Genomic DNA, 18,113 nt, shown 5'->3' on the forward strand with positions numbered 1-18,113 from the left:
ATTATTCAATGTGCGGTCCGTGAATAACAAGGCGCTGCTTTTATCTGATTTTCTTGACTCAAAGGTCAGAGTCAAGATGGCGCCAGTGTCCCTGTCGGCATGCCGTCTCTCTTATCTTTCCCGTGTATTACAGTTTGTTGTATCTGTTATGTCTGTTCATCTGGCATCTCTGCTGTTTTTACTGTGTATCGTGTCACACTGGCATCATGTAGATTCAGTGTTGTCCTACAATCGACAAGCTTTGCTTAACATCAGAAGCTGTATGGGAGCTCAACTGCGATGTTGTCCTACTCTGTATTCTCGTTTTCAATCCTCGTCCAGCCGACCCGCGGTGGAGTGCGCTCGCCGGCTACCTTGCTGCTTTCCTCCTCTAAGGAAGCGCCGCAGGAAGAGAGGGAATCATGCTGGTGTTCGGGTGAGAATCAGACGGACAATCGCTTCCTCCATATAATCGATTGAGTTTCCCTTAAGCTTGGAAGGGCTCCACTTGACACGACGGTCATGGGATTACAGATATGTTTTTCATCTGCCTATTTTCTCGGACTTCCTGCACTCATCTAATTGTTCTGCTCCTCCATGATTACGGATTCGTCAGAGAAGAGTGAACTGTTTAAATCTCCGACAACTGGAATTCCTTTCACCGGATCGGACCTCGCTACCTCAGTCTCCTATGAAGATGGCCCTGGTTAACGCTCGGTCCATGTGCAACAAAACTTTCATTTTAAATGACTTTTCTACCAGACATAACCTGGATATTTGATTCCTGACGGAGACCTGGATTAGTCCTGGTGAGTCAACCGTCTTCGAGGAACTCTGTCCACCGAACTGTTGTTTTATTAGTACTGCAAGGCCTTCTGGTAAGGGCGGTGGGGTTGCTATGGTTTTTAAACAGTCACTGAACATTCGGAGAGTTTCTGTTGGGATTTACTCGTCGTTTGAGGTGCAGTGTGTTGTGTTAAGAGTCGACCTCTTCCACGCTATTCTGTGCTTTGATCTATAGGCCACCTAACCCGGACAGTGCCTTTTTAAGTGATTTTTGTGATTTTTTAACTTCTATTGTTCCATTGTATGATCATTTGTTATTATTGGGTGATTTTAATGTGCATGTCTGCTGCCCTGGTCGACCCTTGGTTACTGAATTTTGTAATATCTTGGATTTCTTTGGTTTTATTCAACACATAAATCAGGCAACTCATGTCCTTGGTCATACACTAGACCTTATATTGTCATATGGAACCGCTGTTGATAAGGTTAATATTGAAGATGCTTCCTTCTCTGATCACAAACCCATTGTTTTTAAGGTCCCTGCTGCCAACTCTGCCTTATGACTAGGCCTTCAGGATATTATTCTCACTGTATTAATTCACTCACTGCCTCTCAGTTTAGTGAAAGTTTTCTAGCTAATGCTGTTGAAACATCTATCTTGAGTGCTGCAGAGTCTTCTTCTGGGCCTGATTTGATTGCCTTATTATACTCATTTTACTCCAATATTTTAGACTCCATTGCCCCTTTTAAACTGAAACAACCAAATCGTAAATCTTATTACTGGCTGGATGATAATACTCGTTCTCTCAGACAGGCTTGTCGTAGAGCTGAGCGGAGATAGAAGCGTGATCAGTTAACTGTGTCCTTTCAGATCTTTAAAGATTGTTTGTTTAAGTTTCAGAGTGCAGCAAAGTCAGCTAGGTCTAGGTATTTCTCTGACTTAATTGCTGCACACTGTCATAGACCAAAAGTTTTTTGCTGATAAAGTAATTACTATTCGTTTTTCCTTCACTTTGCATTTATCAGACCTGTTCCTGAGTTCACTGGCTTTACCGGTTTCATTTGATCAATTTGAACACGTTTCTCTAAAGGAACTGTGATCTGGTTAACCAGATGAAAATATCATGCACGCCACTTGATGTTGTTCCCGCTGTGCTTATGAAAGCAACCTTTTCTGAAATTGGCCCCAGTATCCAAGTGTTGATAAATTCTTCTTTGGATGCAGGGGTGGTCCCAAATTGTTTTAAGCATGCTATTGTTCAACCTTTGCTTAAGAAACAGGGTTTGGATGAAGGTTGCCTTAATAATTATCGGCCTGTCTCTAAGCTACCGTTTCTGTCAAAGCTGCTAGAGAAAGTGGTACAATCTCAATTGCTCCTATTTTTAAACTCAGCTATGTTATTTGAACCTTTACAATCTGGTTTCACTGCTTTTCATAGCACGGAGTCTGCTTTGTTAAAAGTGTCCAATGACATTTTACTCACAGTGGATGCTGGTAAAAATACTGTGTTGATGCTATTAGATCTTACAGCTGCCTTTGGTACTGTAGACCATAACATACTTCTCTGGCGCTTAGAGCATCTGTTTGGTATCAAGGGCACCTCCCTACAATGGCTCAGCTCATATCTTGAGGACAGGTCTTTCTCGGTAGCGTTGGGTAATTTCTGCTCTTCTTCTAGTCCTATTATTAGTGGTGTTCCTCAAGGCTCCATTCTGGGCCCACTTCTTTTTAATTTATATATGCGGCCGTTGGGGAATATTATTAGGGCTCACAATGTCTCTTTTCATTTATATGCTAATGATACCCAGTTGTACATTCCTTTAAAAGCTGGTGACTCCATTCAGCCATTGCTGGACTGTCTGGATGACATTAGAAAATGGTTGACAAATAATTTCCTCCGACTTAATGAAGACAAAACTGAAATAATTGTTTTTGGCCCCCTGAGATTGACAGATGGTCTCATTAACGAGCTCCATAATCACTTTCCCTCAATTTCTTCCCAGGTTCAGAACCTTGGCTTCATTCTGGACTCAGAATTATGCTTAACCAAGCAGATAAATTCGGTCGTTAAGACTAGTTTTTATCAACTACGGATTATTTCGAAACTCAAAACATTTTTGTCTTTCCAGGATTTGGAGAAGGTTATTCATGCTTTTATTACTTCTCGCTTAGATTACTGTAATTCATTATACTTGGGTCTTCCTCAATCATCTCTGGCTCGTCTTCAGATGGTTCAGAATGCAGCTGCAAGGCTGTTGACCAGGGCAAAGAAGTTTGATCGTGTCACCCCAATTTTAGCATCGCTTCACTGGCTCCCAGTCCGTTTTAGGATTCAGTTTAAGATTCTGATGTTTGTTTTTAAAACTCTTAATAATCAATCTCCTTCCTATCTCGTGGATCTTCTTAAACCACATTCATCAAACAGATGTCTAAGATCTTCTGATAGGTTTCTTTTGCATGTCCCTCGTTCCCGGTTAAAAACAAAGGGGGTTAGAGCTTTTGCTGTTGCTGCCCCCCGACTATAGAATCAACTGCCACTGGACATCCGCCTTGCACCTTCTATTACCACTTTTAAAAATATGCTTAAAACTTCTCTCTTCTGCCAGGCTTTTTGATCAAATTTTTAATTATTTAAACAAATTTTTAATCATTTTTTTCTATTGTCCATTGTCTGTTTTTATTTGGTCTAATTCTGTTTCTATGTTACTTTCCTTACTCTGTGCAGCACTTTGGTCAGCTTTGCTGTGTGAAACGTGCTATATAAATAAATTTTACTTACTTACTTACTTACTTACTATAAAAAGCTGGACTTGTTGTTTTTAACTGAAACCTGGCATAAAGAAAATGGGCTCCTGTTTAACCAGATCTCTCCAGCGGGCTTTGGAGTATTAGATCTCTCGAGGTTATCTGGCAGAGGCGGAGGCATTATTGTGGTTTACAACCTGAAGTTCAGCATAAGCTCTGTGTCCGTTCCCAAGTTTTCATCATTTGAATGCCTGGTCTTGAGTATTTCCGCTCCTATATCTACAATCATCGCTACAGTCTATAAACCACCTAAGGCTAAGACACATGCAGCTTTTATGTCAGAGTTTGCTGACTTCCTGTCAGTGTTGAGAATGAAGTTTGACAGAATTCTAATTGTGGGAGATTTTAACATTCATGTGGATCGGAGTGACTCTGTGGCGGCTAAGGAATTTCTGTCGCTAACTGATTGTTTTAACTTCACACAGTTTGTAACTGACCCAACTCATAACAAGGGCCATACGCTGGATCTCGTGATTGCAAACGGATCGTTTGTATCGCAGTTTTCATCTGTTGACATTGGACTGTCTGATCATTCAGCTGTCTTCTTTAACCTGGAACTGTATCATCCAAGTGAGCCTACCATCCGAACAGTAACCTTCCGGAAGTGGAAGTCTATGGATCAGACAGTTTTCTCCAATTCTGTTGTTCCCACCTTAAGCGATCTGCATCCCTCATCGCTGGAGGAGAAAGTTCTGCAGTTAAATTCTGCTCTAATCTTGACTCTTTTGCTCCTCTAAGGTCACATATGGTCACATTCGCCGGCTCTGCTCCCTGGTATAATGACAATCTGCGCTCTAGAAAGGCTGCTTGTTGGAAAATGGAGCGCAAATGGCACCTTACTGGACTGAATGTCTACTATCAAGCGTGGAAGGATCTTCTGGGTGATTATCGAGCACTAATGGAGACTGAAAGATCTTCTTATTTCTCTCAGGTTATTGTAAACAATCAAAATAACCAAACCATAAACAGATTGCTTCAAGTTAATGCTGTTACCACTTTGTCTGTTTCTCAGCAGCTATGTAATTCTTTTCTTCAGTTTTTTAATTCTAAGATTGAGAATGTTCGCAAAGAAATTCCTGTCACACCTGACTCTGCCTCTTCACTCCTTCGTCCATCTGCGTTCACTGGTGTTTCTTTCACTCATTTCTCCCTGCTTGAATCCGAGGCTCTCACAAGGGAGGAATCCAGCATGAAATCAACCACTTGCTTGCTGGATCCAATTCCCACAAACCTATTTAAATCGTGCTTCGATGTTTGGTGCCCTACTATCCTCAGCATTATAAATGAATCACTGGAGACTGGGGTCGTTCCAGCAGTACTAAAGACTGCTGCTGTTACACCTGTACCAAAGAAAGAATATGTTTCCGTGGATGATTTGAACAATTTTCATCCAATTTCAAATCTTGAGTTTTTGGCAAAAATACTTGAGCGTGTTGTTGCCTCTCAACTATGTAATCATCTTACAATTAATAACCTCTTTGAACCCCTTCAGTCAGGTTTTCGTAAACTTCACAGCACTGAAATGGCGTTGGTCAAAGTTACCAATGACTTGTTGATGGCCTCTGATTCTGGAGCTACTTCCATTCTTATTCTTCTTGATCTTAGAGCTGCTTTCGATACTGTGGATCATGGTCTTTTACTTACCTGCCTTGAAAGTGTTTTTGGTGTGTCTGGGACAGTTTTAAACTGGTTTAAATCCTATTTTACTGACCGTTCCCAGTTTATTTCTATGGGTGGCTACAGGTCTGGCACTCTGCCTCCGTTATCACTTTTATGCTGATGATACCCAAATCTACATTCACTCAGAATCTGGTGAAAACCTTGATGTTTGTTTCCTTTCTGACTGTATTTCTGAGATAAAAACATGGATGAATAATAACTTTCTGTGTCTGAACAGCGGGAAAACCAAAGTTATGCTTATAAGTTCCCGTCATCAAATCTGGTCCACTGTCTCTGTTTGTTGATGGCTCTGTTCTAGAGACTCAAAGTAAAATGAGGAACCTTGGAGTAATTTTCGATACCAGCCTCACATTAGATTCTTTTGTTCAGAGCAGTGTTAAAGCATCCTTTTTTCACCTCAGAAATATAACTAGACTGTGACCAATGCTAAACTTCTTTAACGCCGTTTTAGCCGGAGTTTCTAAATCCATAATTAACAAATTGCAATATGTACAAAACTCTGCCACCAGGATCCTGAAAGGAACCAGGAAATGTGATCATATTACTCCTGTTCTGGAGTTCTTATTAACTTTTATGTTTTATTTTTCTGTGTACTGCTTATTTTGTGTACAGCGCTTTGAGAAGCTGCTTTTAAAGGCACTTTATAAAAAAATAAAATAAAGTTTATTATTATTATTATTATTGTTACACAGTGCCATCCAACCATACATGTTCGAGCCAGAATATACAGAAGAAGAACTGCACCAGCAAGAAGAGCAACAGGAGGCAGAGAGCAACTGTAGATCTTTCACAATTACACTGAGACAAATAACTGAAGTTAATAACAACACACGTAGCTACCATAATGTCAGCTAGCAGCGTTACATGATTATTTACCTCTGTATTATTTTATTTTTTTATTGGAATTTCCCTTTAACTGTGACTTTAGCAGTGACAGTAACAGTGAGAGGATGTTACCTATGTAGAAGTGAGGAGTCTCCACCTTTAAACCTCAGAGGAGTGTCCATAGACTCATCACTCTTCATGGAGATACAGCTGGGTGCTGGTGATTCTGATCTCTCTCCCTGGAGTTTACTGCACAACATTATAGACAGTCCTTTAGTCATTTATATACACTCTTTACAGTTTTTAACTAACTGGTTAAATTAATGAGAACTTAATTTTACTTACAATGAACTGAATCTAACATTATTTCATACTAAGTGGATAGTGTTAGCTTTTCATTAACAGTAAAACTTTGCTTAAGTTATTCCTTTCATATGTATTCAGTAAATAATTTAGGTAAGGGATAATCCACAGCTAGGTGTGCATTACATCATTTTAATGCATGCTGTGGAGGAAAAGAACCACCTGACACGAAGCGGAGTGCATTAAAATCATGTAATACACTCCTAGCTCTGGATTTTCCTGCTTATACCATATCACACACACACACACACACACACACACACACACATACACACACACACACACACACACTTCAAGGCTGTAGTAGATGAGTTCGGTGTGATGTTTAATGACCCCAACAAACTCTGTACTTTTTTTTTTAAATCAGTTAACAAAGTTCAGATGTTACATATACTTACAAACATCAACAATATAATAAAATCATTTGTACACTGGGGGAGCTTTGCACATTTCTATATAATAATATTAATACAAATTCTCAGAATTTTAATTGCCTTTTGTTTCATAGAAAATCGAACTGAGTCAATATAATGTTCCATTTCTATTTTAAAACGACATAAAGCAGGGTTTTTTTGGCAGGAAAATGTACATTTGTGAAAATTTATGATTTATGATTGTGAAAGATTTATCATATAAACATTGTTTCTTTGATACTCTAATAGACCAAACAACAAATGTTTCCATAACAAAATAAACTCATCAACAGTCTTCACAACAAATTCCCAAACATTTTGCCAAAAAAGGCCTAACAAATGGGCAATGCCAAAACAAATGAACCACAGTTTAAGGACAACTGTCACAAAAGGAGCAACTTGCATCAATATCATCTTTAAAGTTTTACAAAATAATGTTTCACTGGGTTGATCCTGTGTATAAGCCTGAATGATACTTCCTTAACTTCCAAACAATATTGTCTGTAGAACAATTTCAATATGAATATACATAAGGCAAAAATATATTATCTCCTTGAAATAAAACTCTTATGGATCTGTTATGGGAGTGAAAGTAGAACAATATTTTACCAACATATTTACTATTAAATAGTACTTATAACTTACTAAATAAATTATATTAGGCAGCGACCATTGTTGAATCTGACGTTTACACAGCATACACATTTCAAGAGATATTTCATCAAAATATGTTGTATAGTCCCCTGGTGGTACAGGGATATTGTAATCGGCAAAAACTCATCAAAAGTGAGAAAAATCTATTTAAATAAATAATTTATCCACCAACATAATGCCGGTCATGTAAGGTGAACGCAGGACATTACTTCACATCATACAAAGTTCCACAAAGGTATAAATACTTAAACTAATCAAAGAGGGAAACAGAAACAGCTGTGGACAATGATGACACATGAGGGACACAACCAATCACAATACATGGGTGGAGAAAGGACAGAAACCAAAACAAAAAACACACACGTGGTAACGTAAACAAAGCAAAAGTAAAAAATAGTGATTATTTTTTGTTAGCTATTATTATGATTCATTAAATCTAGAATTTTGCCTGCTCTAAATCAAATAGAGAGATAAAGTAGTTCGATAAGATTACAATTATTTGAATGAATTATAAAAATTATTAGACAGAGAAAGAGAGAGAGAGTGATGGTATGTGTGTGAATGACCTGTTTAGGGCATGTTTACAATAACTGTCTCACTCTGTATGCAACTGTAACTGTATGTAACTATGGTTACAATTGTTTATAGGCAGCGCATTAATTTAGAGCGGTGATTAAACTGACTGGAACTATCTGTGCATTCAACGTAGGGGAGGGCGATCTTCCCAAAAAATCATATCACGATCTTTACAAAAAACAATCATGATCCACAATCTGAATTGCGATCTTCTTCCCAATTTTGAGATGTATTATGGAGAATAACCAGACCGGAACAAGCCTATGGACTTATCTATTTGCACAATTTAAACACAATATTGCATTCATCTTTTTATTTTAAAAATTTGAACCTTAACTTTTATTGAGTTAAACTTCATTTTAAATATTAACATTATAATCAGTCAATAGATAACACGACCATTAAATAAAAAGATTTTTCTAGTACTCAGAATTCAACTAGAAATAATTACAGTAGTAAAATGTAAACAACACAAAATGCACTTTTCAAATTCTGACACCTTCACACATTCTAAGAAAACTAAATACTAAGTTTCAACTTCAAGTTGTAATCATTAAACATTTTTGCCGTGCTTTATTTGTGCAGCAATCGGCATTCGCTATACGTATGGGGAATGGTGGTATGAGAAAAATATTTGCAACTTGGCAGATCATACCGTGCATCTAAAGTGTGCATCAGTCTCTTAAATCCCACGTTGTCCACAGCTTTGAACAGCACCATATTCTTAGATAGATAGAATGTGACACCTCAGACACCTCTTTCCATCATTTGCGGCTTTTATCGTATTTTTCGACTGCTCTAATGCGTCTGTCAGTGCTAACTGTTTATGTTTCGGGATGAGTGGGGTTGTTGTACTGGTCTGAGTGAAACACTTGTGGCATGTTCCTTCAGATGCTTCCTCTTAAGGTGATTGAAAAGATTTGTCGTATTACAGAAATGCTGATCGTTGCCCGACAAAGTTTACAGATAACTTTGGTTTGAGAAATATCTGACTGTGCATAGCCAAACCATTGCCACATTACTGACGTCGAGTCGTTTTTTTTCACACCAGCTCCTTATTCGCCTGCTGCTAGCTCATGTTGAACTGTTTTTCAAATACATCTGGCATGAAAGTAGATATGCCACGAGAACCAATACTTCGGTAACATGTCGGTACCAACTTTCTTAAAACGTGACGTTACTTGTTTTTCTGCACTATCGTTGGAACCGATTCTAATGGAGGCATCGAGGTTGCAATTCTTCCGGACCTGATGGGGGCAGCAAATACACATGAGTGTTTTAGTCGGTCCACAAGTGGTGAAGAAGAAGAAGAACGCCTACAAGCACACGGGAAAAACTACAGAAGATTAGCTTAGCTTAACAAGTTTAGCTCTGCCCCGACTCGTTCAGAGGAAAAGAGAGGAAAGCTAGTATCTGTTTCCGGTGTACAACCGATGCTATCGTTCATTTCAAACAAAGTGAGGAAACACCTGGAATTTGGCGAAGCACCTGAAAGACAGTCCTATATTATATTTGTTTGAGGCAGCTGAATTTTAGCCGTAAAACCAGCTAACGTGTAATGTTTGCGATAGCCAGTCATTTGTTAACTACGCTAACGCATTGCAATGTTATAAACTACCTCCTAATGGGCCACCATGCATCGCCATTCAGCCCGTGTCCTGTCAGCAACATGTAGCCTAATGTCACTAATAATTATTCAAATGTTCATGCTTTCAATAAATCGTTTTGGCCTGCCACCATCAGTGAATTTAAACTAAAGCTTGCATTGAGAGTATAAGGTGTGTGTGTGTGTGTGTGTGTGTGTGTGTGTGTACGCGCGCATTTAGGAGTGCATGTCCACTCATTGTCAGACAGTGTTTGATAAATAAAACAACCGCCCGCCCCCGCCGCTCTCTCTCTCTCTCTCGCCAGAGGAGGATGTCCTCCAGGGGAGTTTTTTTATTTTCTTTTTTTAATTTTATACCACACCGTGGTATCGACTTTGGTATCGAGTACTTTTGGTGGTATTGGTACCGGCTACTAGAGTTTTGGAATTGTGACATCCCTACATGAAAGACACATGATAGAGACACGTGATATAATTTAGGCAATCGATACAGCCATCTAGTAGGGAATCATTCTGTTGCAGTTTTAACATTATTAAAACTGGACAAGTCTCTACATTCACTTGAAAAGTAGATTGTGGACGTCTTCAAGATCGATCACGATACAAAATCGTCAGATCCTCCACCCCAAATTCAACAGTTTGAATGCACACCTTCCAGGCAATGAGAATCGAGTATTCAGACAGACCATGGTATAAATATGAATATTTAATGACTAGAATACAATGACATGGTAGGTTACCTGGTTTTTGAGTGTGGGGAAACATTATCTGTGTCCAGATCAGGAGTCTCCATCTTTGAAAATTAGTAACGTTTGTCCTGAAGAGTCTGATCTCTTCTGCTGGAATGGAGCACAATCCTAAAAAACACACAAACAGATATGCAGTTAAACTTCACAACATTTTTCACTTTTTGTATAATTTTTAATACTGGTGAGCCTAAAAACCCTTTTGACAGGTGCATTAAAAAAAAATCACAAGCTCCCCGTTCATATATCTGAACTGTCTGGTTATATTATGGTGCAGACAGTATGTGCACATACTGTATGTGCATAAATACACTTACAGTTACAATTATTGGCACCCTTTTAGTCAATACTTTGTGCTACTTCCCTTTGCCAAGATAACAGCTCTGAGTCTTCTCCTATAACGCCTGATGGTTTTGGAGAATACATGGCAAGGGATCTGAGACAATTCCTCCAAACAGAATCTCTCCAGATCCTTCACATTTCGAGGTCCATGCTGGAGGACTCTCCTCTTCAGTTCACCCCACATGTTTTCTATGGCTTTCAGGTCAGGGGACTGGGATGGTCATGGCAGGACCTTGATTTTGTGGTCAGTAAACCATTTTTGCGTTGATTTTGATGCATGTTTGGGATAATTGTCCTGCTGGAAGATCCAAACATGGCCCATTTGAAGCTTTCTGGCAGAGGCAGTCAGGTTTTCATTTAATATCTGTTGATATTTGATAGAGTCCATGATGCCATGTATCCTAACAAAATGTCCAGGTCCTCTGGCATAAAAACAGCCCCAAAACATTAAAGATCCACCAACATATTTAACCGTGGGCATGAAGTACTTTTCCATATGGCTACCTCTCTGTGTGCACCAAAACCACCTCTGTGTTTATTACCAAAAAGCTCTATTTTGGTTTCATCTGACCATAGAACCCGATCCCATTTGAAGTTCCAGTAGTGTCTGACAAACTGAAGACGCTCGAGTTTGTTTTTGGATGAGAGTAGAGGCTTTTTTCTTCAAACCCTTCCAAACAACTTGTGGTGATGTAGGTGACTTCGGATTGTAGTTTTGGAGACTTTCTGACCCCAAGACGTAACAAACTCCTGCAATTCTCCAGCTGTGATCTCTGGAGATTTTTTGCCAATCGAACCATCCTCTTTACAGTGCGTTGAGACGATATAGACACACGTCTAATTCGAGGTTGATTCATGACATTTCCAGTTGACTGGAACAGCTTAATTATTGCCCTGATGGTGGAAATAGGCATTTTCGGATGCTTCTGTTATTTTCTTATAGCCACTTCCCATTTTGTGAAGCTCAACAACCTTTTGCTGCACATCACAGCTATGTTCCTTGGTCGTACCCATTGTTATGAATGACTAAGGGAATTTGGCCTATGTGTTACCTCATATTGATGCCCCTGTGAAACAGGAAGTCATGTTTGAACAATTTCCTGTTCCTAGTTACCCAGGTGTACTAAAAAAAATAAAATATCAATAGGAATATACTTTAAATATATTTCTCATATGAATTCATTGGGGTGCCGATAATTGTTGCACACCTATATTTAACAAAGATTTTTTGTTGGATAAACATGTGTTCTGTTTGCAATTGTTTGATATACATGAGAGCAGATTATATTTGTGATTTTTTTTAACAAAAGATTAAACAATAAAGACAGATTGTCACATCCTTCATATTTACCAAGGGTGCCAATATTAGTGGAGAACACTGTATATATATGTTTATCATTGAACACTCAGTGGCATTAAGGAAGTTAGTTATAAACCAAGCATTAACTTCTCTTTAGCTGAGAGATAATCCAAAAGAGTAATCCAAAAAACAGGTAAGGGTCTATAACACAGAATACCAATCACAGAGAGTTGATGCTCTGATCTTAAATGCATGTTAACATTGGCACTTCACAAAATCTATTTGAGAAAATGTGCGCGTATTGACAGCTGCAAAGAAGTAAATTTTGAAAGGATGATTTGAAATCATATATTTCCCTTTTATCAATGGTCAATAATACTTGGATGTAGCATGTTCCAGGATAATGTTCTAGGATAAGGACATCATCCTGGATCAGGCTACATCCGAGTTTTATAAGGCCAAACCATGTGCAATTCAGAATTGGACAGTTACTGTTAGCTTTGTCAGAAACCTTGTACATTAATGAATGCTGTGTCGGTGTGTCTTTGGCTTCATTTGTTTTGTATCTGAAAATTAATTGTGTTGCTGTAGCTATTGGTTTTTCTCAATTATGGGAAACAAATACAAATGTTATTCCCAAAAAAAAAAGAAAAGAAAAGAAATTATGCGCTTATTACTTTAACAAGTGCACCATTAAATACTTGTGCAAAAAAAAAATATTTTTATGCTAATTCTGAAATGAAACAGAATTTCATTGATGTTTTTCAAATTCACCCTTTAGGTTATGAGTTATGGACATCTACCAGTCCATACAGGATTTTGTGGATTTTTTTGTGATTATTACGGCCAAAAAGCTTGATTTTGCTGTGGCATTTTTCAAATTCTGGGGTGCAATTTGTGAAGCTTTTTGGGCTTTTTTGTGGAAAACTACTTCAATTGGAATCGAATGAAATATACACTCGCCATCGCACTATTTCCCATACTCCAATGCGAGATGGCCATAAAACGCAAAAGAAAAATAAACATGGTGGACAGCAAAACCGAATGCGGCAACATTTACAAATGTATGTGTAACTTTTTATTAACGAAAATACATCTGCATCAATATATTTCTGAGTGAAATGATACAGATTACTGATTGACTGGCACAGTATTTATTTTCAGCCACTTACTATTTTGCAATGTAACTTTTGAATTAGCTGATATGATAAATATCATATCAATAAATAAATAAATGATAATTTGGTGGATTGTACACATATATTAGTTAACACATGTATGTACAGTATTGACATATGTATTAGAAAATAATATATTGATGATGTTTTAATTAATTTAGGGATAGATGGGGGGAATATTAGTTACTTTTAGTTGCATTTGTTTCTTACAGGAGTTGGAAGGATCAAGTCTTCAGTTATTTAGTTAACAGCTGGATGTGTTTTGTCTAATGTCTTCTTCCTGACAGATGGCAACTTCGAACTAACAAAGCATGCCTTAAAGTTGTTGCTCTTTCTGAAATATGCCTTTTGTTCTCCTCAGGAAAAAGAAGTTTCAGCAAAACCAAAACTAGCAAGACGGAGTACATTTTACACCAGGTTTACCTCAGGAGTCAGCTTGAGGACACTGACAGGAAACCATGTGAAAATTAAACCCTGCAAAATATGAACAGTGAGAAAATTAACTTTACCGTTTTACGATACAATCCATAATGTCCGTGATAGAGTGTCTCTGACACAGGTATTTACGTCAGTGTCCCAATTCGTGAGCGATTTCGGACACAGTTAAATCACAGCACACTGTAATTATACACTCTTTAAAATCTGGTATACTACAGTCCAGTAGGTGGCGTTAATGCACCTTTCAGCTTGATGTTTTTTAGTTATTTAGTATTATTAGCATAAACAATGCAAACAAAAACTAACATTTTGAAACGATTTATTTGGCGCTGTAATACTGATGTAATGAGGTCACAGGTGAGTGTTTATAAAGTTATTTAAACGGCTTTGTACACGGCTCAGCCAATCGGAATAAAGGATCGGAAGTATCTGTTTTAAAATAAAACAGATTATGTGGATTATTTGTGAAATTGTTGATAAATCCCCTCGTAATGTAAAACTCCTGCTGATGTAGTGGACGTGTGAGAGTTGGCTTAACTGCACCTCCTACACTCCAAGACCCTTCTTTCCTAGAAGACCGTAAACACTCTGCCATATGGGATTTACTCTCTCTCTTTCTGTATATTCTCTCTCTTTCTGTATATTCTCTCTCTTTCTGTATATATGAGAGTGTCAGATACACAGCACAGAATGAGTTCTCCGTCTCTCTCACACAAACTGCTATCCTCAGAACTTATCACTAACTCAGAATTGTATAAAAACACATCCCTTGGAATCAGATTATATAACATGTAATATAAGTGTTTATACAAACACTATGTTTTAAATGTCAAAAATAATATAATTTGCAAATATACTATACTATAAATCACATGCTTGGGTTTATAAAATGGATTTTACACAATACATTGTTGTATTCACTTGAGAGAATTTTCCCCTCCATAAAGAAACTGCTGTAGATGATAAAGCTCTCCCATCCTCTCTGTACTAGTCACAAAACTAAAGATATCTTTCTTAAAATACTATTGTGCATCACAACTGAGTCTCTGAATGTAGAAAAGGTGCTTTAAACAACTTTGAAACCATTTAATTCGAAGAGCACAGAAAAATATCTAAATATCCCCAGAGCTTCGATGCTTCACCATAAATATGACTAATAAATGAAGCTCCGCCTCCATGAGCTCACAGCTGTGTTGTGATTGGCCAGGACTGAGTTCTATTAGAGACTGGCTCCTTTACTTTTTCTGAGTATTAGTGATGGGAAGTGTGGATCATTTTAACGACTCGGATGTTTGAATCTTGTTCAGCAAAATGAACGAATATTTTTTTGAGTCATTTTGTTCATATCAGCAGAATAGTAGTCATAATGGTCTTCGGCTTCAAGTCATTCGTTCTTCACGTGACCGGCCCATAGGTTGAATGGAGAGGGGCTGTGAAGTGATGAACGAACGACTCGAACCTGAAGACTCGAGAGGTGAACTAATCATTTCTGCTTCTATAGGATATAAAGTGTAATCAAAGTGTGTAACTACAAGGTTGACTAATGTTTGGATATGTTAATCAGGTATAATCTGGTATGTTTACCCAACAGTTAAGAATTACTTGTGGGAAGCGTTATCTAAATTCATAGTACACTTTTTGATCGAGTTATAAGTGTGTATTGAGTTAGAAGAATTCTGTGTCTTACTAAACAGTAGGCCTAATTGTTTTCTGTGTCAATCCGTACCTCTTCACAGCAGACATAATCTAAAACTATAAAACACTTCTAACAAGTGGTATTCTAAGTGTGTACATTAAGTGCTTTGTGTTTGTCTAAAGCAGCTTCACTCTATGACAGTAAATTAAGAACCTTGTGTTTGTCTAAAGCAGCTTCACACTATGACAGTAAATTAAGAACCTTGTGTTTGTCTAAAGCAGCTTCACTCTATGACAATAAATTAAGAACCTTGTGTTTGTTTAAAGCTTCACTTTGTGGCAATAAAAAAATCAATTAGACACATTCCACAACTGGGTTTCTAAACAAAGCCCTCTAAGCTTGCAAATCAGTGTCAAAAGAAAAGATAAGAATTCCAGGAGGAAAAATACCCAGATGAGACTATAGGGTAAATTATGTGACAAAGTAAACACCCTGGTCTGGTAAAACTTTTGAAGAAAATACAACTGACTACCCATGCGCCACAAATATAAGGTATCATATGGACATGAATAATTAGTTAAGGCAGTGGAGATTGGTTTGTTTCTAGAATGAAAAGGTGAATGCCCCACCTAGGGATAATTTTACTGCTTCAGAGAGGTATATAAAGACATGTTTGTACATGTACAATTCAGACCCTCTGCAGACTGTCTCACTTTATTGTTTCAGTAAAGTTAAGTTACTTTTTGACATCCACAAACCACTCTGTCTCTGAAGTCTTTTGACTTAGGCTGGAAAGATTGTTTTCCACTACACTTCCTGTACAGAACCTATGGGGATGTTAGAGCGCATGCGCATTCAATATCGAATCACTCTGACTCAACTCGTTGTTCCCGAGTCATATTAAAGATTCGTTCAAAATGACCGAATCACTCTCTGACTCAACTCGTTGTTCCCGAGTCATTTTAAAGATTCGTTCAAAATGGCCGAATCACTCTCTGACTCAACTCGTTGTTCCCGAGTCATATTAAAGAATCGTTCACAATAACCGAATCGTTCATGAACACATAACTACTGTGTATCCCGGATGTTTTTTTCTGAATCGCTCGGTGTTAGATTTGAAGCTGCTTGAATTTTTGAAAGCTTGAATTTGCACATTTTCCCCCAAGCATTACAAATTGAGGTTCAGGTTCTGCTGACTCTGATTTCACTCCACACAACACCTGTTTACAGCCTTTAAACACACCATGACTTCTGCTTCCAGACCGCTAAATGTGACCAAATATATTTTAAAAACACATGGTGTTTGTTCCACACTGATAAAATTATATTCCCCAAACATTGTTTTTACAATATATCATTCTTCTTATATAACGTCGTTTATAATAAAGAAATCACTCACCTTTAGTCAATAGTCCTCGTTGTGTGACATTAATATCACCTTAACTGCCTTAAGGTTTAAAAAATAAATCTTTTCCAACTGCTCCACAAAATGGAGTCTGAGGGAGAAACTCACTTTAGGAAGGAGGATTCATTGCAGATGATGATTCGTTCGAGAATGAGTCGACTCTTTGAGCCGGATTTTTAGATGAACGTTGGGAGCTGACTCGCAAATCTGAACACTGTAATATATCCTTTGCGGAAACTTCATCAGTATTATGTTCTCATGATTCTCTAATGCATTTAATCACATACAGTACAACATACTAGCAGTAATTTATCCTCTCTGTACTGCACTTATATAGGAAAGAGACTGCGGTAAAGTTAGTTTCACTTTCACATATTCACATTTCTGTCTTCAGTAGCTTTAAAACAGAAGCTCAAAAAGGATAAAACATTTAAATTACTGTTATTCACAAACAAAACAATGAGCTACACCTTTTTTAGTAACTGATGTTTAAAATACAGATTTTTACTAAGTTAAACGGTTACTGACTTTAAAAATATTTTAAATATTTTAATTTATTTTGGGGAAATATGTACTACTCTATAATGTACTACACAGCAAAATCACCAGTGTTGATTTAGCATGCACAGTGTTGAATTTACACCCTACAGTGTTTATATAAGTCCATTGGACTCAAATAAACACTCTGGGTATTAATTCAACACTAGGGATTTACTGTGTACACCCTTTACTTTAACTAGTTCAACCATTACAGATTTTTAAAGATTTTTTTATTTGGAAAACTGTAAAATTACAGTAAATTACTGGCAGCAGGTTTTCCAGCTTTGTACCACAATTTTTACAGTGTGTTGCGTGTTTTCTTAACAAGAGTTGTACCCAAATCTGACTCCCCTTCATCACACAGGTGATAGGCGGTTCAGTGAGTTAACGCTCTTCTGTTTACCACAGCCACTCATCCATCAGTTTTCACACAGCTAGCACCAATAACGTACATGGAAGCGGTGTCTAAACTTAAATTAATAAACAGAAATTAAATTAATATTGATAAAGGATACAAAAAACATGGCAGATACATTTAATGTGGAAACTGCTGATGCTTCGACAGCGTTAAGAATAAATCTATCAGCTGCCAAAGAAAAACACATGGAAATGAGTGTGTTTCATATAAAGTACAGTATTACTCTTCCCTTTGCACTTGCATATGAATGTCATTAAAATACTAACATTTAATCACATGCAGTCATTTTTTTTTTTTTATGAATGTAGACTTTATACAGCGTTCATCACACAAAATATATTTCTTTACATTTGTATACCTGATATACAAGGCAAATGTTTGCAGTGTAACAATAGGCCTGTAGATGGAATAAGCCCATATTT

General features: G+C 37.5%; 1 protein-coding gene across 4 annotated transcripts in view; it reads right to left on the reverse strand.

Moving 5' to 3' along the window:
- Nucleotides 1–16,842, reverse strand: part of LOC128623005 (NACHT, LRR and PYD domains-containing protein 12-like) — a 34,696-nt gene extending 17,854 nt beyond the window's left edge. For all 4 annotated transcript variants that reach the window (XM_053649840.1, XM_053649838.1, XM_053649837.1 and 1 more), the window contains exons 1-3: nt 16,728–16,842; nt 10,429–10,545; nt 6,209–6,325 (exon numbers count right to left, since the gene is read on the reverse strand). In XM_053649840.1, the coding sequence (XP_053505815.1) occupies nt 6,209–6,325; nt 10,429–10,481 (170 nt within the window). In that variant the 5' untranslated portion in view covers nt 10,482–10,545; nt 16,728–16,842. The remainder of the gene's footprint in view (nt 1–6,208; nt 6,326–10,428; nt 10,546–16,727) is intronic.
- Nucleotides 16,843–18,113: the final 1,271 nt, after the last annotated feature.

The sequence above is a fragment of the Ictalurus furcatus genome, chromosome 19 (genome assembly GCF_023375685.1).
Source record: "Ictalurus furcatus strain D&B chromosome 19, Billie_1.0, whole genome shotgun sequence".
NCBI lineage: Eukaryota > Metazoa > Chordata > Actinopteri > Siluriformes > Ictaluridae > Ictalurus > Ictalurus furcatus.